Source organism: Anomalospiza imberbis, chromosome 26 (genome assembly GCF_031753505.1).
Source record: "Anomalospiza imberbis isolate Cuckoo-Finch-1a 21T00152 chromosome 26, ASM3175350v1, whole genome shotgun sequence".
In the NCBI taxonomy this organism is placed as follows: domain Eukaryota; kingdom Metazoa; phylum Chordata; class Aves; order Passeriformes; family Viduidae; genus Anomalospiza; species Anomalospiza imberbis.
This window is the reverse complement of record NC_089706.1, coordinates 3862228-3881066: the sequence shown is the minus strand read 5'-3', so window position 1 is coordinate 3881066 and position 18839 is coordinate 3862228. Positions and strand designations below refer to the sequence as shown.

The window sequence follows — 18839 nt, the reverse complement described above, 5'->3', positions numbered from 1 at the left end:
CCTCCTGTCTGTGCCACCTCCCAGAGCCCTTCTATCTGCTGGCATCCACACATAACCCAAATCCCCCTGCTCTGCCAGCAGAGAGGAGGCATCTGTGTGACAAGATTATGGAGATTAGCCCCATTAGCATAAGCAGCTCCTGGGCTGGCCCTAATCCAGAGGGACATATGCAGCCCATGCTGCTGCTGCTGCCCTGCCTGTCCCGAAGGACCTGTGGCAGCTGGGGGACACGACTGTCACCCATGTCCCCGTGTCAGGGTGGGCACTGTGCGCCAGCAGGGACCCACAGATCGTCCCAGCTCAGCACAGCCCCTGCAATGGGCTGGCCACAATGAGGCAGGGGTTGGGGACAATCCCAGGGGTGGCAGTGACCCCAGCCCAGCAGCGCAGCCCTGGGTGAGGGGTTGGGGACAATCCTGGGCTGGGGACAATCCCAAATTGGGGACAATCCCAGGCTGGGGACAATCCCAGGGGTGGCAGTGACCCCACCCCAGCAGCGCAGCCCTGGGTGAGGGGTTGGGGACAATCCTGGGCTGGGGACAATCCCTGGCTGGGGACAATCCCAGGTTGAGGACAATCCCAGGTTGGGGACAATCCCAGGCTGGGGACAATCCCAGGCTGGGGACAATCCCAAATTGGGGACAATCCCAAATTGGGGACAATCCCAGGCTGGGGACAATCCCAAATTGGGGACAATCCCGGGTTGGGGACAATCCCAGGCTGGGGACAATCCCAGGTTGAGGACAATCCCAGGCTGGGGACAATCCCAAATTGGGGACAATCCCAGGTTGGGGACAATCCCAGGCTGGGGACAATCCCAGGTTGAGGACAATCCCAGGCTGGGGACAATCCCAAATTGGGGACAATCCCAGGCTGGGGACAATCCCAGGTTGGGGACAATCCCAGGCTGGGGACAATCCCAGGTTGAGGACAATCCCAGGCTGGGGACAATCCCAAATTGGGGACAATCCCAGGTTGGGGACAATCCCAGGCTGGGGACAATCCCAGGTTGAGGACAATCCCAGGCTGGGGACAATCCCAAATTGGGGACAATCCCAGGCTGGGGACAATCCCAGGCTGGGGACAATCCCAGGTTGGGGACAATCCCGGGCTGGGGACAATCCCGGGCTGGGGACAATCCCTGGCTGGAGACAATCCCAGGTTGAGGACAATCCCAGGCTGGGGACAATCCCAAATTGGGGACAATCCCAGGCTGGGGACAATCCCAGGTTGGGGACAATCCCGGGCTGGGGACAATCCCGGGCTGGGGACAATCCCTGGCTGGAGACAATCCCAGGTTGAGGACAATCCCAGGTTGAGGACAATCCCAGGTTGGGGACAATCCCAGGCTGGGGACAATCCCAGGCTGGGGACAATCCCGGGCTGGGGACAATCCCAGGTTGGGGACAATCCCGGGTTGGGGACAATCCCGGGCTGGGGACAATCCCAGGTTGGGGACAATCCCAGGCTGGGGACAATCCCAGGTTGGGGACAATCCCGGGCTGGGGACAATCCCAGGCTGGGGACAATCCCAGGTTGGGGACAATCCCAGGCTGGGGACAATCCAGTGACCCCACCCCAGCAGCGCAGCCCTCCCGCCCCGCACAGGCGCTGCGGGCAGCGGGGCTGGCAGGGCTCTCTCGGCCTTTCTGCGCAGGGTGGAAAAACACTTGGGCCACCGAGCGCGAGGCTAAAAGTGGCCGGGGTCAGGGCGAGCAGCTGCCGGGGCCGTGCTGGAAGGGCCGAGCCCCGCAGGGGCCGGAGCCGCCCCGGCTGCCGGGCCGGGATTGCGTTGCACAGCCCCGAGCTGGCATGCGGAGCGGCCAGAAATAAACCTGTTTGTGTAGCAACTGCAAACACAGCAACGGCAGCGAGGTGAGATGGGACTGTCTTCTTTGGGTGCTTGTTCGGGGTTTTCTTTTTTTGGTGGGTTTTTTTGGTTTTTGGGGTGTTTTCCTTTTTTTTGGGTGGGAGAGATTTGTTGTAAAGAGGTTTTTGCTTGGGATGTGAGCTCCACGGAGCATCCACGGGCTGCAGGTGGCAGCAGGATGGCTCCGTGGAGGTCTGGGGCTCCCAGCAGCATCCTCACTGCCCTTTCAGGTACCACAGGCTTTGGGATGCTGGGGTGGGTGGAGAAATGCTGGATAAAGCACAAAGCAGAGCCAGCAGGATGCAGGGACAGGCTGGAACCAGGTGTATCCCAGTATTTGGGAGACTTCGCTGTGTTCTAGTCCCTTTCCAGCTGTTATTGCACCTTGTGGACAGGGAAAGGGAGTCAGGAATGATTTGGGCTGCTTCAGATGGACGCCTCAGGAGCCAGGACCCACAGACCCCTGCAGTGGCTGATCCAGGAGGACAGAGCAAGCTCCAAGGTCAGCAGACAGAAAACAGGGAAGATGGCCTGGCCGAAGTGTCCAAATGAGTTATGTATAAAATATCCGTCCTGCAAGCACAGGATGAAGCACAAGGTCACCCCGAGGCTGGGACAGAGCAGTGACAGAGCTCCCACCTCCCACACCTGCCAGCCCTGCTGCTGGTGGCACTTAATCCCCTGGCAGTGCCATGTGGGAAGAGCTTTGCAAATGGCATCAGGGAGGGTGGAGACAGGGAAAGGAGTGAAATTGGGCCCACCAAAAGCTGCATTTGTTGTGGCCCCGTGGGAAGGTGAAAAATCTTTCTGGAACGCTGCCAGAAAGGGCCGTGGAAGGAGACCAGAACCTGGGAAAGCAGCTCATAAAGGCCAATTTCTCCACGGTGTGTAACTAGACCCAGCAGTGTAGGTGATGCATGAAGCTCTGGGTTTAGCTTAATAGGGGGGAAAAAATCATCAAAGACTATTTAGAAAGGTTTGTGTCACTCTGGTGCATTTCCCATCACATGGGGATGTGTCAAAGGACCACGCTTAGTCCTGCCAGTGCTGAAGAGGGGCCTGGAAATGGTTATAGCAAAGCATGTGATCCATTAGACAGGGGAAAAGAAGAAGAAAATCCAGCTTGGAGATTCTGGCTCTCTCTTACCTCTCCTGTCACCTTACAGCTCCTCCTGGAAGCACAGCCAGTGCCCCCTGATGAGGAGTGAGAAGGCCAGGGAGGCGAAACGCTGCGGCCAGGCCGTGTCACCAAGGCCTCGTCAGCTCAGCCCCACGCAGCTGGCACTGCTAAAACCTCCTGAATCAGCACCAGCTGGCTGGAAAATGAAAGCTGGGCTGTTTGCTCCCCTCTTGCACCTCCCAAAATAACCAGCAGCTTCCCTCTCCTCGCCCCTCTGACCACACACACCCCCAGCAATCAGCTGGCACTGCCAGCGTGTCCAGCCTCCCGCTCCCTGTGCCCACCAGGGACCACGTTAAGTGGGCATTTCTGAAGATCACCAGGCTGCAAATGTCTGAGAAGTGTTGGAGAACACAGCTCCCCGCTCCCAGTGCCCAGGGTCCCGTGGGGAGGTTGTGAGGTGCTGTGGGGCACGTCCAGCAAGGAGGAAAATCAGCTCAAACCACCCTCATTGCTTCCACTTTTATCTCATCCAAAGAAGAAACAGAGCATGAAAAGGTGGGCAGCACATTTCTCCAGGCTCCTTCAGAAGTCTGAGGAGCTGCAGGAGCTGCCCAGCTCCAGCCTCTTTCTGTCCTGGGTCAGACAGGACTCGACAGCATCCAGCCCAAACCATGCCAGAGGCTGAGCTCCACATGGGAAAACAGCAACGAAGGGAATTGTGCAGGGGATCTAAGGGGGATCTGCAGCTCCTGTCTCAGAGGGTCAGCCTCAGACAAAAAAAAATCATCCCTCTCTGCTTGCTTGCCTGTATTTATTCGTGCTCGTGGCTTTGGGAGCAGAGGAGCTCTGGTGTAAATTACTTGCACGACCTTTCCTGTTTGATGACTTTACAGCTGGCTGCTCACACCTCACATATAATTCCATTTATGCCATCCATCATTAGCACCTGCTGGAGAGCCTGGCAGCTCCGGTGGCTGGTGCTGCTGTCACCAGGGGCTGTGGCAGTGGCAGGACACAGGACGGGCTCACAGGGAGGTGGCACTGCCCTGCAGAGCCCCAGGCAGGGCAGGACATGGCCAAGGACCTCGGGCATTCTTGGTCAGACCTGGCATAGGATTGAGTTAAATCCCTCTTCTATCTTCTCCTCATTTTCCACCCGCTTTGAGCTCCGAGGCTCCAGCTGAGTGTGGCAGTGTGGAAATCATTTTCCCAATTCTTTTCCCTGCCCTACGAGATCATTCTCACGTGGGTGCCCACCACAAAGCCCTTGAAGGCCACAGCAGCTGAACTCCACTCTGCCAGCAGCTTCTTGGTTATGAGTTCTTGCATTTCCATGGCCTCACAGCCAAAAAACCACCCAGGGCAAGACCTGGCTGTGTCATTTCTCATCTGGAGAGCCCCTCGCTCACATCCCCCCTACCCAACACACTGCAGGTGAGCTGTTCCCACAATTAAACCGGAAGAAATTCCTATTAAATCCAGCCCGGTTTGTGTCGCCGCTCCGTACCTCCAGCAGTCCCTTCTGTGGGCTAATCAGGCATGTGCTTTATTGCTCTCAATCCCTTCTCGGCTATGCTTAATTACACTTAATTATTGTAATCCCGGTCTCTGCCTTCCTACCTCCAACCCACTAGCCCAGCGAAGCAATCCTCGGCGATACTGCTGTGCTCGTAGAGCCCAATTCCAGAGCTCCCGAGGAAGGAATGCAAACCCCTACATGGCTCTGCTCCTCTGCCAGCGGCTGGGGCTGCCTCTCCCTCGGCTTTAGAAAGCTCCTCTCAGCGTTGAAGAATGGACAGACTTAATTCGGGCAGCTATTCCATCCGCGCAGACAAAGGAAACAAGCCGGAGCACACTTAAGGAGCAATTATTTAAATCCCCCTGTCTGCGAGAGGCGGGGGAAAGATGCTCGTGCCAACAATCCCCTCTCCCTGCGGCTCCCGACAGCCGCATCCCAAACTCTCCTGCCACTCCTTATAAATTCAGCTCTCCCCAGATGTCTCTGTCTGCATCTGCATAAATGATAAATCACATTTATCATTCCCCTATAAACTCTGCAGAGAGAGGGATGGGACCACAGGAAAAAATCTGCTCAAGAATACATGTCCATTCCTGGGTTTTACACCCAAAATCCCAGTGAAGAGAGCACTCTTCAGAGGGAGAGGCGTTTCTGAGCATCTGTGCACGTGGCTGTCCCAAAAAGTGTTTGCAAAGCTCATTAGGGTAATTTGACAAGAGGAAAGGAAACAAACCCCGAGCTGCCACCACTCCCTCCTCCCTGTGCCACGAGGAGCTGAGCTCACAGAAAGCACCAGATGAATCATCCCAGCACCAGCACCCCGAGCCTGCTCGCTGATGCTTAAAGAAAACATAACTGGGGCAAAATTCTCCTCTTTGGTTCATGCAGCCCCTGCCATGGGCCAGGACACCTTCCACTATCCCAGGTGGCTCCAAGCTCCACCAGCCTGGCCTTGGCACTTCCAGGGATCCAGGGGCAGCCCCAGCTGGGCCAGGGCCTCCCCACCCTCAGAGAAGAATTTTTCCCCTAATATCTAATCTAATCCTTCTCCCTTCCAGTTTGAAGCTCTTCCCTCCTTGTCCTGTCACCACAATAATTAATAATTAATAATAATTGGAATACACCACAGGAGTAACAAACTCCAGGCTCCCCGTCATGAGGGGTTTGGAACACAAACCCTGTGAGGAGCAGCTGAGGGAGCTGGGGGTGCTCAGCCTGGAGAAAAGGAGACTCAGGGGTGACCTCAGCACTCTACAGCTCCTGAAAGGTGGCTGTGCTCAGGTGGGGTTGGGCTCTTTCTCCAGGAACTGACAGAACCAGAGGACACAGTCTCCAGCTGCACCAAGGGAAATACAGGTTGGATATCAGGAAGAAGTTTTTTACAGAAAGAGTGATGAAGTTCTGGAATGGCTGCCCAGGGAGGTGGTGCAGTCACCACCCCTGGGTGTGTTTAACAAAGCCTGCATGTGGCACTGGGTGCCAGGGTTTAGCTGAGGTGTTGGGGCTGGGCTGGACTCGATGATCTTGAAGGTCTCTCCCAACCTGGTGACTCTGTGAATTCTGTGAATCCTCGTGCAGATTCAGGTTTTCACCAACATCCCTCAGCACGATTTTGCCAGGCAGAAAGACATGGGCTCAGCTTTGGTGTTGGATTCCCCAGCCCCTCCACTGGCACCAAACATTATTTCCCCTCACAGCTCCTGGTGCAGCTCAGACAGCAGAATTTGGGAGACAATCCCTTATCATGTTACATCAACAAGCATTACAGCAGGACAGATAAGTTTATTTTTTTAATCTGAGGTGCTGTGCTTGAGAAAATGTCACTCAGAGAGTGTCCCGTGGACTCAGGGCAGGCTGAACACATAGCTACACATTTATATACAAATACCACAAACAAAGACATCTAAATCCCTACATTTATGATTTTTTTTTTACTGTTTTCAGCTTGCAAACTTTTTAATAATCAGGTATTTGTTATTCACCCACATTAAAACTAGGTAAAAATTCACTGTGTTGTCTGCACACTCTGTGTGTGTAACACACATGGTTTAATCACCCAGGTTGTAGCTGGAGACTTTTTATTGGAGCATGATTTCATCTTCAAACCATCCCAGTATCCACTTGTGTACAGTAAGTTACCCATTTATAGGTTTCTAATAAAAGCAAATCTTCCCTAAGTGGCTATTACTGGATTTCTCCTTTCAGCCTGGGGATAAGCAGGATTCTGGGCTTTAAAAAGCTCTCTAGTGGGCTGAATAAGAAAGTGACAACTGAAGAATGTCATGGCAAAACTCTGGTGTGTTCTAATTACAGCACTGTTAACGAGGGGAACATTTGTCAGAGCAGAGCTTCATCACGTTTAGCACAGACACAGAAACCTCCCACTCACACAGAGACAATTTTCTCTCCTCTCCAGGCAGATGCCACAGGAGGTGGTGTCTGCCAGCACAAGGTAACTTCCACCATCTGGAAATAATTATTACTTTTTAATCAAGGACTTTAAGGACTTTGCACACTCAGTTGCTAAAGAAAATGATGCATTTATTTTCTTTTAAAAATGACCCAAAGTACAACTTCAAGAAATCTGCTCATTACACTTAGATACATAGTTTGAGACTGACTGATTTCCAGAATGTTCCTCCACAGTTACATCCACATGCACCTCCAATGTTTTCCACATTCCCCACCCTATCACACCTCATCACAATATTTGTAATAAAAAGGCAAACCTGCAGATTCTGAGCACGCTGCCATTTAGCTGGAACATCTGCAATGTGTAAGAACCCCTGAACAGGAACGTGGCTGCAGCGAGGCAGATGGAGGCTGGTAAAACCCTGAGTGCTGCACGTGGGGGCTCTGGGACAGGCTGCCCGACCCTGCCAGCCCCTCTGATTTGGAATAAAAAAATCCAGGAAAATGTTCTGGAGCCACGGATTTGTCCTGGTGCAGAGGGAGTTGCAGAGCTGGAGGCATCGGCGGCGTTTTGGAACATGAGAGCTCTCTAATGAGATGTAGGAGGTGTATTTATTTCCACAAACTGCCAATAAATTAATAAAAAAAAAAATAAAAATCAAGTGGTGTCCGTGATCTTCAGGCTCTGCACAACTCCCTGCCAGGAGGGGACAGCCGGGGGGGATTTGGGATCTTATCCCAGGGAACAGGGACAGGAGGAGAGGGAACGGCCTCAGGCTGTGCTGGGGAGGCTCAGGTTGGACACCAGCAGGAATTTCCTCATGGAAAGGGCTGGAAGGGGCTGCCCAGGGGGGTTTGGAGTGCCCATCCCTGGAGGTGTCCAATGACTGGACACTGGTCTGGGTGACGAGGTGGGGATCAGGCACAGGTTGGAATTGATGATCCTGGAGGGCTTTTCCAGCCTCATGATTCCAGGATTCTGTGAAGCACCAAATACAAAATCACACTGCCCAACAGCCAAAGCTGCCAGGCACCCACAGCTCGGAGCACTCGGCACATGCAGAAGCCCCAGGATTTTTCATTAAAGTCTCTGGGCACGGTTTGTTTTCAGCCTCAGCTGGTGCTGCACACAAGTCCCACAGATCTTTCCATATTATTTCAGCTCTCCACTTCCACAAGGGAATTAAACTTTGGCACGCAGGGGATTTGTATCATTTCAGCAGAGACCTCTGGGTGCAGCATCAGCCTTTTGCTTGTGTGCCTGGGATTAGCAAGACATTGCTGAGATCATCATATATACGTTTCACAGCCAGGACAGCTTTTGGTATTAAACAAGTCAAAAACCCAGGAGAGCTGCAGCCTGCAGCGAGCAGCCCTTTAGAAAGGACCCTGTGTTTGTTTGAGAGGTAGTTCTGAAGATGATCATCATTGCAAAGAAGTTCTGCAACTGCTTAAAAAGTTTTCAACTGCAGAAAAACCCTAAGAGGTAAAAAAGTTTGTAAGCACTCACTCACTCTTCCACAAACTTTGTATTAAATCTGTCCCATTAATCTGCTGTGAATTCTTGGGTCACTGGTCAACCAGGACTGCCATTTCGGTAGGCTGGGAGGATAAAAAACACCAGTGAGGAGAGTCTGTGGTACCCAGAAAATCTCCAGATTTAGGTTTGGGTCTTTCAGATGTGCTGCTCATGCACTGTCATTGATTTATATAAAAATATTGCTGAGCCAAAGAGCTGGAACTGCAGCCAATGAACAGTTGTTATTTGCACCTCTCACAGGGCAGTAAAACACTCTAAGGAGCCTTTTAAAACAAGTGTGGGTGACTTTTAGAAATGCAGACATGCCTGATTTGCTGTAAACACAAGTGATTTGCATGTGTTCTGTGGTAACTTCTGAGGAGAACACGGCTGAGGTGCCAGTGCTGGCAGCTCAACAAAGCAAAGCTGCCTCAAAAATAAAAACTGCTCTTCATCTATTCAGACATTGTTCATTTTAGGCTACTTCCAACATTCTCAGCAGCAGCACAGCTAATGATGTGATGGTTTCTGCTGATTTCAGAGCTCACCAGGGTTTGGCTTTCCCAAAAACAAGTGTGACTTTGAGGTTTGGCCATATCTGGTGAGCACAGCCACCGAGACTGTGACCGCCCCTGATAAATGACAGTGACACAGCCCAGGGTCCCCCACGTGGGGCTTGGACAACTCCTGCTCCAATTCACAGGGAACTCAACCACTCCAGGGTTTGCAGGGATGATTCCTCAGAGGGTATTTATTGGCTCACCTGGAGAGCTCTCCCAGTTTGGGAATTCTGCATCAAACAATTCACCAAATGTTTTATGAAGAAATGGGGGGTTAGTGATTGGAAACAAGGCCCCAATATTCTCAGCTGTGTTTCCTGGGTTAGGAAGAAATTTCCAGCCCAGCAAATATCTGCTGAGGCTGCTCTTCCTTCTCACCCAAATTAGCAATTCACTTAACTACATATTTGATTTTCAAATATGGCAGTACCAAGTAAGTAAAAGCAAGTCTTAAACAAACACCTTGTGCAGTCAGGGCAGTCAGGGCATGCTGAACACATTTTCTAGATGAAAAGCCATGGTTTTGCTTTATCTGCAGCTTCACAGCTCCAGCCTTAAGCAAAATTACTCAGCGTGCACCAAAGGTTGCCACAGGGGGAGTTCCCTCACAGTCATTTCTTCCCACAAGTCACAGAATTATCAGTATTATTCCACACTTTTTATAGACAAAATGGTTTTGAACCAGGACCCTGCTGTGTGTTCCTGAGCCCTGTTTGTGAGCTCCCAGCACACCACCACTGCTCCTTCTGCCAGGCTCCAGCACCATCATATCTTCTCTATAAAATCCTTTTCCATGCATCTTTCCTACCAAGCTATTGCTCCTGAAAGGTTCCGTTCTCCTCTCTCACCCGGTGTGTTTTGTTAAAAAGAAAAGGAAGAAGAACACTCCTGGCTTCTGAAAACGTGCCAGATCTATTAGAGATTCTACTAAAATCAATGGTATCTTCTGCCACTTCCCTCCAGAATCCACTTCCCTGGTTCTTCATTTAAATAAAACTTCACTCAGCCTAACAAAATAAAAACTACCAGCCACGTGTTGTTGTAAGTGACCCATGGGCAGCCCATCCATGCTGGTGCTGCACGGACAAGGGCCAGACTGTTATTTTAATATCATTACTAAGCTCATTGAATTGACACTTGCGAAACAAAACAACTCAGAAAAGCTCCACACACGAGAACCTCCATTTCAGCTCCTGGGAACCTCAGTTTAAAGTCCTTTGGAGCTTTGGCTGAGTCTTTTTGAGGCTTTCTGCAGGACTCCACCCAGTGCTGTAATGACCCAAAGGGGCCAGAGCAGCCCCATCTCCTCAGGGGAAGGGTCTGCTACTGAACATTTGCTCACCTTATCTTTAAAGTCACCCTGGTGACTCCTTTGTTTGCATACTGAGAGTCTCCTTCCTTTAGCATTCAAAACCTGCTGCAGAGAAAGTCCTTAGATTTAAAACATTCTGTTCATAAAAGCTCCACGTTGCATTTAAAGTCCTGTTCAGGCACCTGGCAAGGGATCAGATGGTTTTGGAGATGGACTCGGGCCATGAGGCTGCAAGAAGGAACAACCCCAACAAGCTGTGCTGTGGTTGTGACAGGTCACACCACCGTGGCATGTTCTGGGAAGATAAAGGAAGAGGAAATACAAGCTCAAGGAGTTCAAAAATGAGAAAATGTAGGCACCCAGAGGCCTGAAGGAAAGCAATTAGAAACAAAGCAGCTCTTCCCATAAAATATTTCCATTTGGATCCGCCAGTTCTTGCACCTTATCAGTCTTTCCTGGTTATGTTTCCAGAGATTTTGTTGAGATTTCAGAGCATACTCCCAATTATTAATGCGTGCTTCCCCCCCTCCCTCATTTTCCAGTCACAGCCCTGGGCCTGAAAAAGTTCTTCTTGTCTGACAGGGGTGGCATGTTTGCATTTTTATTAAAAGAGCTTCATGTAATTCAATGGAATTCACTCTACACAAAGAGGTAATTTTTTGCAATTACCAGAATCTCAAACATGGATATAAACCAGCTCTTGGAAGTTCAACATTTCTGTTTTAGAAACACAGGAAAAACAAAGACACACACCTGGCAGAACTGATGATGGATAGCTGAGCTCCAAAGAAACAGATAATTCAATCATTACCTGAACAAACTGGCTCGCACTTGTGATGGACCAGGCCTGATCCCAAGTTCCCCTACAAGCTTTCCATAGATTTTTAGGGGGAAATAGCAAGTGTTACAGAAATTAGTAGTTTTATTTAGATATATCCTGTGTTTCATGGCATTTCTATGCTGCTTTGAAATTTTATCATCTGAGTATTTTCTTTTCAAATAACAAATTCCTTTGGTGTCTACATCCCATCACAGTTTTTAAAATCCCAGGATAGATAAGGGAAAAGCAATGCAGAGAAATAAAATTCTTCAAACTTAAGCAATTTGCAAGTAAGTTCCTAATGCATTACATTAATGCATTTGTGCTTTTGACAAGAGATTTAAAAACTTTCCCCTGGAACAGAAAGAGTTCAGCTGGAGATAACTGAAAACACAGAGTTTAAATCAAGTTCCTTTCCTGCCTTAAGCAAAAGAACCTGTTGAACCATGATAAATGGTTTGATTTCTAAATGAGCATTTTTAAACAGCACATCAGCCAAACTGTCTCTGTACTCCCCAGCTGAGCTGAACCCTCAGCAGTGGAATATGCACCAGGTGTGAGTGAAGCAACTGAGTAAAATCAGCCCTTTAATGTGCACATTTCTGACTGATCTTCCAATATTCCAGGCTGAGCCCCTAACAAAAAGTAAATCCATTAAAACCCCCTGCATTTAATTTCCTCCCACAGCATGAACAGACAGTTAACACACACAGGGAGTATCCTGGGAACCCACCGCTCCCCACTAGCTGACCAGTTTGGGGAGCACAGTACACAGAGGGATGTTGCCACTGGGCTCAGTGGCCAGACTGGCCCTCAGCTTGTTGGGGACTGCAGCCACAGGAGGCAACTTGTTAGCAATTCCTTGGAAGGAACCTGAATAGCTCGAAATCCGCCTGCCGGAGCTTTTCTCCAAGCCGGCTGCTTTGGGCACCCGCTTGCAGATCCAGGGGTGCCGCAGGGCCTGGCTGGGAATCATGCGTGTGGAAGGATCCCAGCTGAGGCAGTCCTTCAGGAAACCAGTGAACAAGGGGTCATCACAGCCCTTCAGAGCTGTCACCCAGTCCTTGTTCCCCGGGGCACCCCGGACCTTGCCCCGGCGCGAGCGGCTCCCGCTCAGGGTCACCTTCCCGTCCGGCTGCGTCATCACCGTGCAGTAGCGGGGGTGACCCTTGGAGTTGATGAAGTTCTTGGCTCGCTTGGATTGATCCAAAAGCTTCTGAGGTGGCATTCCAAGAAGTTCCATGATACAGGCCAGTTGGTCTGCCTCGTCCTCTCCAGGAAAAAGAGGGTAGCCAGTCAAAAGCTCCACCAGAATACAGCCAAAACTCCACATGTCTATGGGCATCCCATAGCGGCTGCCCAGGATCACCTCTGGTGCCCGATAAAACCGGGACTGGATGTAGGTGTAGACTCTTTGGTGCTCAAAACAGCTGGACCCAAAATCTATAACCTTGATTCCACTCCTCCCCTGCTGTTTTAGGAGGATATTTTCTGGCTTCAAGTCACAGTGGATGATTTTGTTTCTATAAAGGGCATCCAAGCACTGCAGGATGGAGTGAGCGAACTTCCGAACCAGCTGGAGGCTGAAGCCCTGGAACTTATTCCTTTTAATCAGCTCATACAGGTTCATACTCAAGAGTTCAAAGGTCATGCAGATGTGGTTCCGAAAGGTGAAGCTTTCCAGCATGTGGATCACATTCATGCTGCCTGTTTTATCCTGCTTCTTCAGGTGCTCCAGGATCCTGATCTCCTCGGCAGCTTGGCGATGGAACCTCTTCTCATTGCGAACCATCTTTAAGGCCAGGTGTTGGTGGAGTTTGTGATCATAGACTTTAGCAACTTGTCCAAAACTGCCCTTGCCAATGATTTTGAGCACCTCATACCTGTAAGCCAGGTGGTCGTGGGGCACGTGGATGTAGCTGCCTTGGTCGTCGTCGTAGCCGCTGTTGTTGGGGCCGCCGACCACCCCCTGCCTCTTTTTGGCAGATGGCCCCACAAAGTAAATCTCAGAGAAACTAAAGATCTCCTGCTGCTCATAAGCTGACAGCAGATGTTTGAACTGTTTGACAGCTTCCTCTGGAGCTTGGGAGACGGCTTTATGTGATTTCAAGGAGCTTCCATTGCCTCTTGCACCCAGGCTCTCTAGGGTTTTCTCTTTTGTCAGGGAAGGGAGAGATCTTTCTGGAGTAAGGCCTGCAGACTGAAGAGTGCTGCTCCTTCTGTTGCCAGAGTCCTCAAATAACTGCTCCACTTTGACCTGATTTCCAGCCAGAGGGTGATCCTTCATTATAAGTTTGTTGATAGAAACCTACAAGGGAAAAAGAAGCTTAGTTTATCTTTTAAAACACAGGTTAAAAATAAAATCACTACCAAGAGAAAACTGGTAACACGGATGAGTTTGGCATTTATTAGGAACAAATATAAAATGCCGGGCTAAATTAAGTTACAAGCATGGTTTATAGAAAGGTACACAAAGAGAAAGCAACTCCCTGAAACAGCACATGTGCTTTTAAATCCAGGAAGGGAAACCCTAGACAGCCAAAGACTCAAACAACCACAAAATACCTATCTCCAGTCTGTGAAGGGCCAGGGAACAGCTATGTTTAGCTTCAAACGTGGGTGCAGCAGCACAACCATCAACAGATGCAACTTGCACCTGTCTGGAGCACGGAATGGAACGTGGATGTGCACAGAAGTGGCAGGAAGATTGCACAGCCAGGCTGCCAAAAGAAGACAAAGCAACACCAGCAGGTGACATATGGCTGGTGTGAAGCAGCTGCACAAGGAACAGAAGGAGGACAGGGCAAAGCAAGGTAAATCATCCTCTAGAAAAAATTAATTGTGGGGTTTTCATTTCAAGGGGAAAACATCATCCTATCCACACCTCTCTTTGAAATCATGGTGGAATTCTAGAATATCCTGAGCTGGAAGGGACCCACAAAAATCAAGTCCAACTCCTGGCCCTGCACGGGACACCCCAAAATCCCTCCCAGTCCCCGAGAGCGTTGTTCTGGAGCTCTGGCAGCCTTGGGGCCGTGCCCATGCCCTGGGCAGCTTGTTCTGTGCCCCACCACCCTCTGGGGGAAGAACTTTTATCCAACCTAAACCTCCCTGACACAGCTCCAGCCATTCTCTTGGATCCTGGCACCGTCACAGAGGGAAGAGAGAGCTGCACAACTCTCTTAACACAGACTTGAATAACCAGGAACAACTCCCACTCCAACTCAGCTAAGAGCAGTCTGCAAGCACTCCCTCTTACCACCATGTGCTAAAATATTTACATCTCAAACAAACCCATACAAGGTGAGAAAAACACTGTGAAATTTTCCAGGCTTGTCATTTTTACTATTTAGTAAATGCTGAACACCCCGGAGGTCAGTTCCCCACCAACACAGCATTTTTTCCTTTTCCTGCTTGCTGGCACTCCTTGCTGAGAGGCAGCACAGAGGTGTTGTCCCATCCCAGGCAGAACTGAAGAAGCCCTGACTGAAGCAGCAACATCTGTTTTCCATTTTGTCCTTTAATCTAAAAATAAAGATCTCAGACACATGCCAAACCAAATCCCTGAAAACCAAAATAACTACACAGGAATCAAACAAAAAAAATATAAATAAACCTGCCGCCCCAGGGCAATAAAACCAAATTCCTTTTTAGTTACATCCAGTCCAACATCTCAGCAGGGTCAGCAAATAAGGGAAGTGAATGTTCTCCCCAAAGCCAACTACACACAGCTTATAAAAGACTCTGTTTGTTGGTGCTGCCCTGCAATGTCAGTTCTTGCTCACAAGCCCCAAAAAACGGGCATTTCCCTGCAGAAGCCAGTTCTTATCAACATGGAGAGATCCTACCAAGATCTACTCCTCCTATCAACCCCAAAATACAGTGTACTGGGAGGGACACGCCTAGCCAGAGTCTGAAATGAAAACAACAGAGCCCAGCCCTGGTAACTCGGAATAAACGCCTTTTTCTTGGAGCCTGGCTGAACCTCCGAGATAAGAATGACATTTTTTCAGAGCTGGCTCAAAGACTCTTCAGTCCAGCAGACCCAAACAGAAAGTTTACAAATAAACAGAAGACATAAACACAGAACTAAGGTCACGCTCGTTAAAATATTCTCTACCCAAGAGCAGTAGCAGCTCTGCTTGTGCTGCTGTTCATAGCAAACATTTTGTACCTCTGCATCCCTAAATAAACCAGCAATTCATGATTCCATTTATCCTGGAATGATTTCTTAATGAAGGAATTATGGCTTTGGATTTCAAACCTGACTCAACGGTAGTAAGGTCTCAATTTTCATTCTTAGAGGACTCCCAAAATCAGTTGCCACATGATGGTGAGACACAAATATAGCTCCATCTTCACTTGAACTCAGAAGAGCTGCACTCAGATGACTCCTGGGTAACACCAGCTTTCTTTTAACAGCTTTATTTTACAAATCCCAGCCTCCACAGGTTTTTGGTTTTATTGCAGGCAAGAAATGTGGCTGACAACACCAGAGGCACCCTGTTGAAAACTCTCCCTGACAAAACTTCATTTTCATTGACAAGGAAACAGTTACTGCAATTCCTACACAAACTGCTTTGCAGAGATGCTCTGAACACTGAATTAAACAGACTGAGTTCAGCCCGTATGTTCTCAAAGCAGAGAGACTCTGTGTTCTCTTGCAGGCTCAGATGAAGGAATGGGCAGCTGCAGTCACCAAGACTCCTCAATTCTCATGTAACATTACATAATAATAAAACATCTTGCAAGAAAACTAAAACTCCAGGTATTTTCTCTTCTCATTAAAACTCTGCACCACCATTTTCAGCCTCAGCTCCTGCTTGCCTGGTACCACTGAGGTTGGATTTCATTGACACATCACCATGCAAACTGGGCATGCTATAAATCCTTAATCTTGCCCTAAGAAGTTAACAGGCTCCAAGCAAAAAAACACAGATGAAGACAAGTCAAACAAAATATTCATGGGTTTATATTTGTATTTCACTGGATAGCTCCACCCTACTGACTTGTATTCAGCTATGAACAAATGAAGTCACACTACAGCTTAAAACACTGCAGCTGAAATGTTTCCATATCCCTGCAAACAAAAAACCCCAACCCACTACTCTTTAAACCCTACTGCTCAACAAAACTCCAAAATCCTTCTGTTCCCCCTCGACATTTCCAAAAAGGGAAAAAAAAAAAACAAACTCTTGTCTCTGAGTTTGCACAGACCAAATTTGTTACAAATTCCCTCAAGGTGATGATTTTCAAATGCATCTTACTCAGGGCAATGTCTATTTTCACTTTTTAGAAAGTGAGATGTGTTTTTTTTAAGCTTAAGCTCTTTCCCTTCTGTCAGAACTCAACAAGAGCCAGAACACGTTTAAAACCCAGCTAAAGGACAGATCAGTGTACAAAAGGACAGCTGAACATGAGCACTACTGAACCAATTAAAGGGATAAAAAAAATCTCCCAACTCCACATCTGCTGAGGGAACAGAGCCCTGATGAAAGAGCCCAGCAACACCTTCAGGTCATAAGCACTATTTTGCTAGCAAAAGAAGTGACAGATAATGCCCAAGTTTTCAGAGCGGAAAGATACTTTTGTGAGATGTTTGGCAGCCACACAGACTCACACTGCTCCTTCTGCTGCTCCTACGTACTTACCCGTCAGAATTTTCATGAGGGAAACTAAAATGGAAACGTGCAGGAGGAGGCAGAGCAAGGCATGTGTGGATTGACTTATCAGAGTACAAGGTGACACGGCAGAACGCTTCAACCCTTTGTAAAGTAATTTTTTTTTTATTAAAACACGAGCTGAGGGCAGTAAGATGGGATTCCTGAGGCTGCCAGCCAGTTCTGCACTGAACGCAGCACATCATTTTCGTGCTCAGAACAAACAATAACGTTAAGAAGCCTCTACAAATCTGCAAAATCCCACTTGTAAAATCTATTCTCTGTAGGGAGGTATCAGACCCCCACACAATTCTCACTCCCACACAGCACAATGTGAAGACACAGATGACTTTAAAATACTCACATGAGGTCTTGAAAGGGAAGGAAGTCCCGAAGGGCTCCGTTCTTCCTTTGTAGGCTCTGGGTATCTACACTCATCTATCCTCATATAGGAGTCGTATAATCCATCTCCAATCCTGGCTGGAATGGTCCCACACACAAACCAGTTATTCACAACAACTCACACTGATAGAGACAGAGCCAAAAGCTTAAATGCACATTTTAGTCTGTAAAATCATTGATTCTCCTTCATTTATTAAATGATCTTTGGAATTTAACTGAATTTTCAAACCGCAGGAGTGCGATGCTTCTGGGAAATCTTAATTCGAGATCCTTTTAATTTAGAGGCTCTTTTTTGTTAATCAACTTCTGCACTGCAAAGAAATACATCCCTAAGAATCATTAACCACCATTCTCCCCGCTCCCCCTTTATCAGGATAATCCCAAACAGGCAGAAAACGAGCAAACACTTAAACACTTGATAGGACTACCCTTTAAAGCAGGTTATCCCTTAAAAATGAGATGTGGGAATTACAGCTGCAAAAGCATGGGGAAGGGAAAAAAAAAAAAAAAAAAAGGCGGCGTCTCTCGCTGTCGGCTGCTCAAGAACTTAAAATCGCGACGCCTATCGCGACAGACCCGACGGACGGCTGGGACCACGCCGGGGGCTCGGCGGCCGCCGACCCAAACCGCATCCCCCTTTTTCCCCCCAGCCCCGCGGGACCCCCGGCCGCCACCTCCTCCTCACCCGCTGCGAGAGGCCCGTCCGGCTTCCTGCCGAGCAGCATCGTGTCGGGGGGGCCCCGGCGCGGGCCCCATTCCCGGCGGGTGCCGCTGCCCAGCGCGGCCGCTCGGCCCCGGCCCGGCCCGGCCGTTGCCCCGGGAACGGCCCCCGCCCGCCGCCCGCCCGCGCCTGCGCAGCGCCGCCGGGGCGGGATCGCGCCCGGGGCTGCGGCGCTCCGGCGCTCGCCTCGCTTCTGCCCTCAGCCGAACCCGCCCTGCGGGACCTCCGCACGCCGCGGTCTGCTCGGCCTCGGGGAGAGGAGGCCGCCGGGGCGGGATCGCGCCCGGGGCTGCGGAGCTCCAGCGCTCCCCCGCTTCTCCCCTCAGCCGAACCCGCCCTACGAGACCCCCGCACCCGGGGCTGCGGAGCTCCAGCGCTCTCCCGCTTCTCCCTTCAGCCGAACCCGCCCCGCGGGATCCCCTCATCAGGGGCTGCGGAGCTCCAGCGCTCTCCCGCTTCTCCCTTCAGCCGAACCCGCCCCTCGGGATCCCCTCATCAGGGGCTGCGGAGCTCCAGCGCTCTCCCGCTTCTCCCCTCAGCCGAACCCGCCCCGCGGGATCCCCTCATCAGGGGCTGCGGAGCTCCAGCGCTCCCCCGCTTCTCCCCTCAGCCGAACCCGCCCTACGAGACCCCCGCACCCGGGGCTGCGGAGCTCCAGCGCTCTCCCGCTTCTCCCTTCAGCCGAACCCGCCCCTCGGGATCCCCTCATCAGGGGCTGCGGAGCTCCAGCGCTCTCCCGCTTCTCCCCTCAGCCGAACCCGCCCCGCGGGGCCCCCGCACACGGCCGAGTGCTCGGCATGGAGGAAAGGAGGCTCCTCACACCGAGCTGTGGAAGGAACGCTCAGTAGTAACGTGGTTGCGGAGAGGTGGATGGAGGCAAAACGCTGAGTGTTGCAAGAGCGGGGCTCTGGGACAGCACAG

The 18839-nt window shown here is 50.3% G+C and overlaps 1 protein-coding gene and 1 long non-coding RNA gene across 2 annotated transcripts; one reads left to right on the top strand and one right to left on the bottom strand.

Annotated features, from left to right (window-relative positions):
• Positions 1–10900: 10900 nt before the first annotated feature.
• On the bottom strand, positions 10901–18040 carry DYRK3 (dual specificity tyrosine phosphorylation regulated kinase 3). Its single transcript, XM_068173252.1, has 3 exons — positions 17883–18040; positions 17160–17275; positions 10901–13443 (listed from the first exon to the last, which is right to left on the bottom strand). The coding sequence occupies exons 1-3, from the start codon at positions 17920–17922 to the stop codon at positions 11878–11880; spliced, it is 1722 nt and encodes a 573-aa protein (XP_068029353.1). The 5' UTR covers positions 17923–18040; the 3' UTR covers positions 10901–11877.
• On the top strand, positions 17179–17681 carry LOC137462677 (uncharacterized). The gene is made up of 2 exons (XR_010993751.1): positions 17179–17283; positions 17635–17681. It is a non-coding gene; the product is annotated as an uncharacterized lncRNA (long non-coding RNA).
• Positions 18041–18839: the final 799 nt, after the last annotated feature.

Excerpts from the sequence above, each read along its gene's own strand:
- DYRK3 (XM_068173252.1), bottom strand. The coding sequence starts at position 17,922 with ATGCTGCTCGGCAGGAAGCCGGACGGGCCTCTCGCAGCGG. Across the intron at positions 17,276-17,882 it reads GGACGGGCCTCTCGCAGCGG|CCAGGATTGGAGATGGATTA; the intron begins GTGAGGAGGAGG and ends GGACCATTCCAG. Across the intron at positions 13,444-17,159 it reads CTTCCCTTTCAAGACCTCAT|GTTTCTATCAACAAACTTAT; the intron begins GTGAGTATTTTA and ends TTTCCCTTGTAG.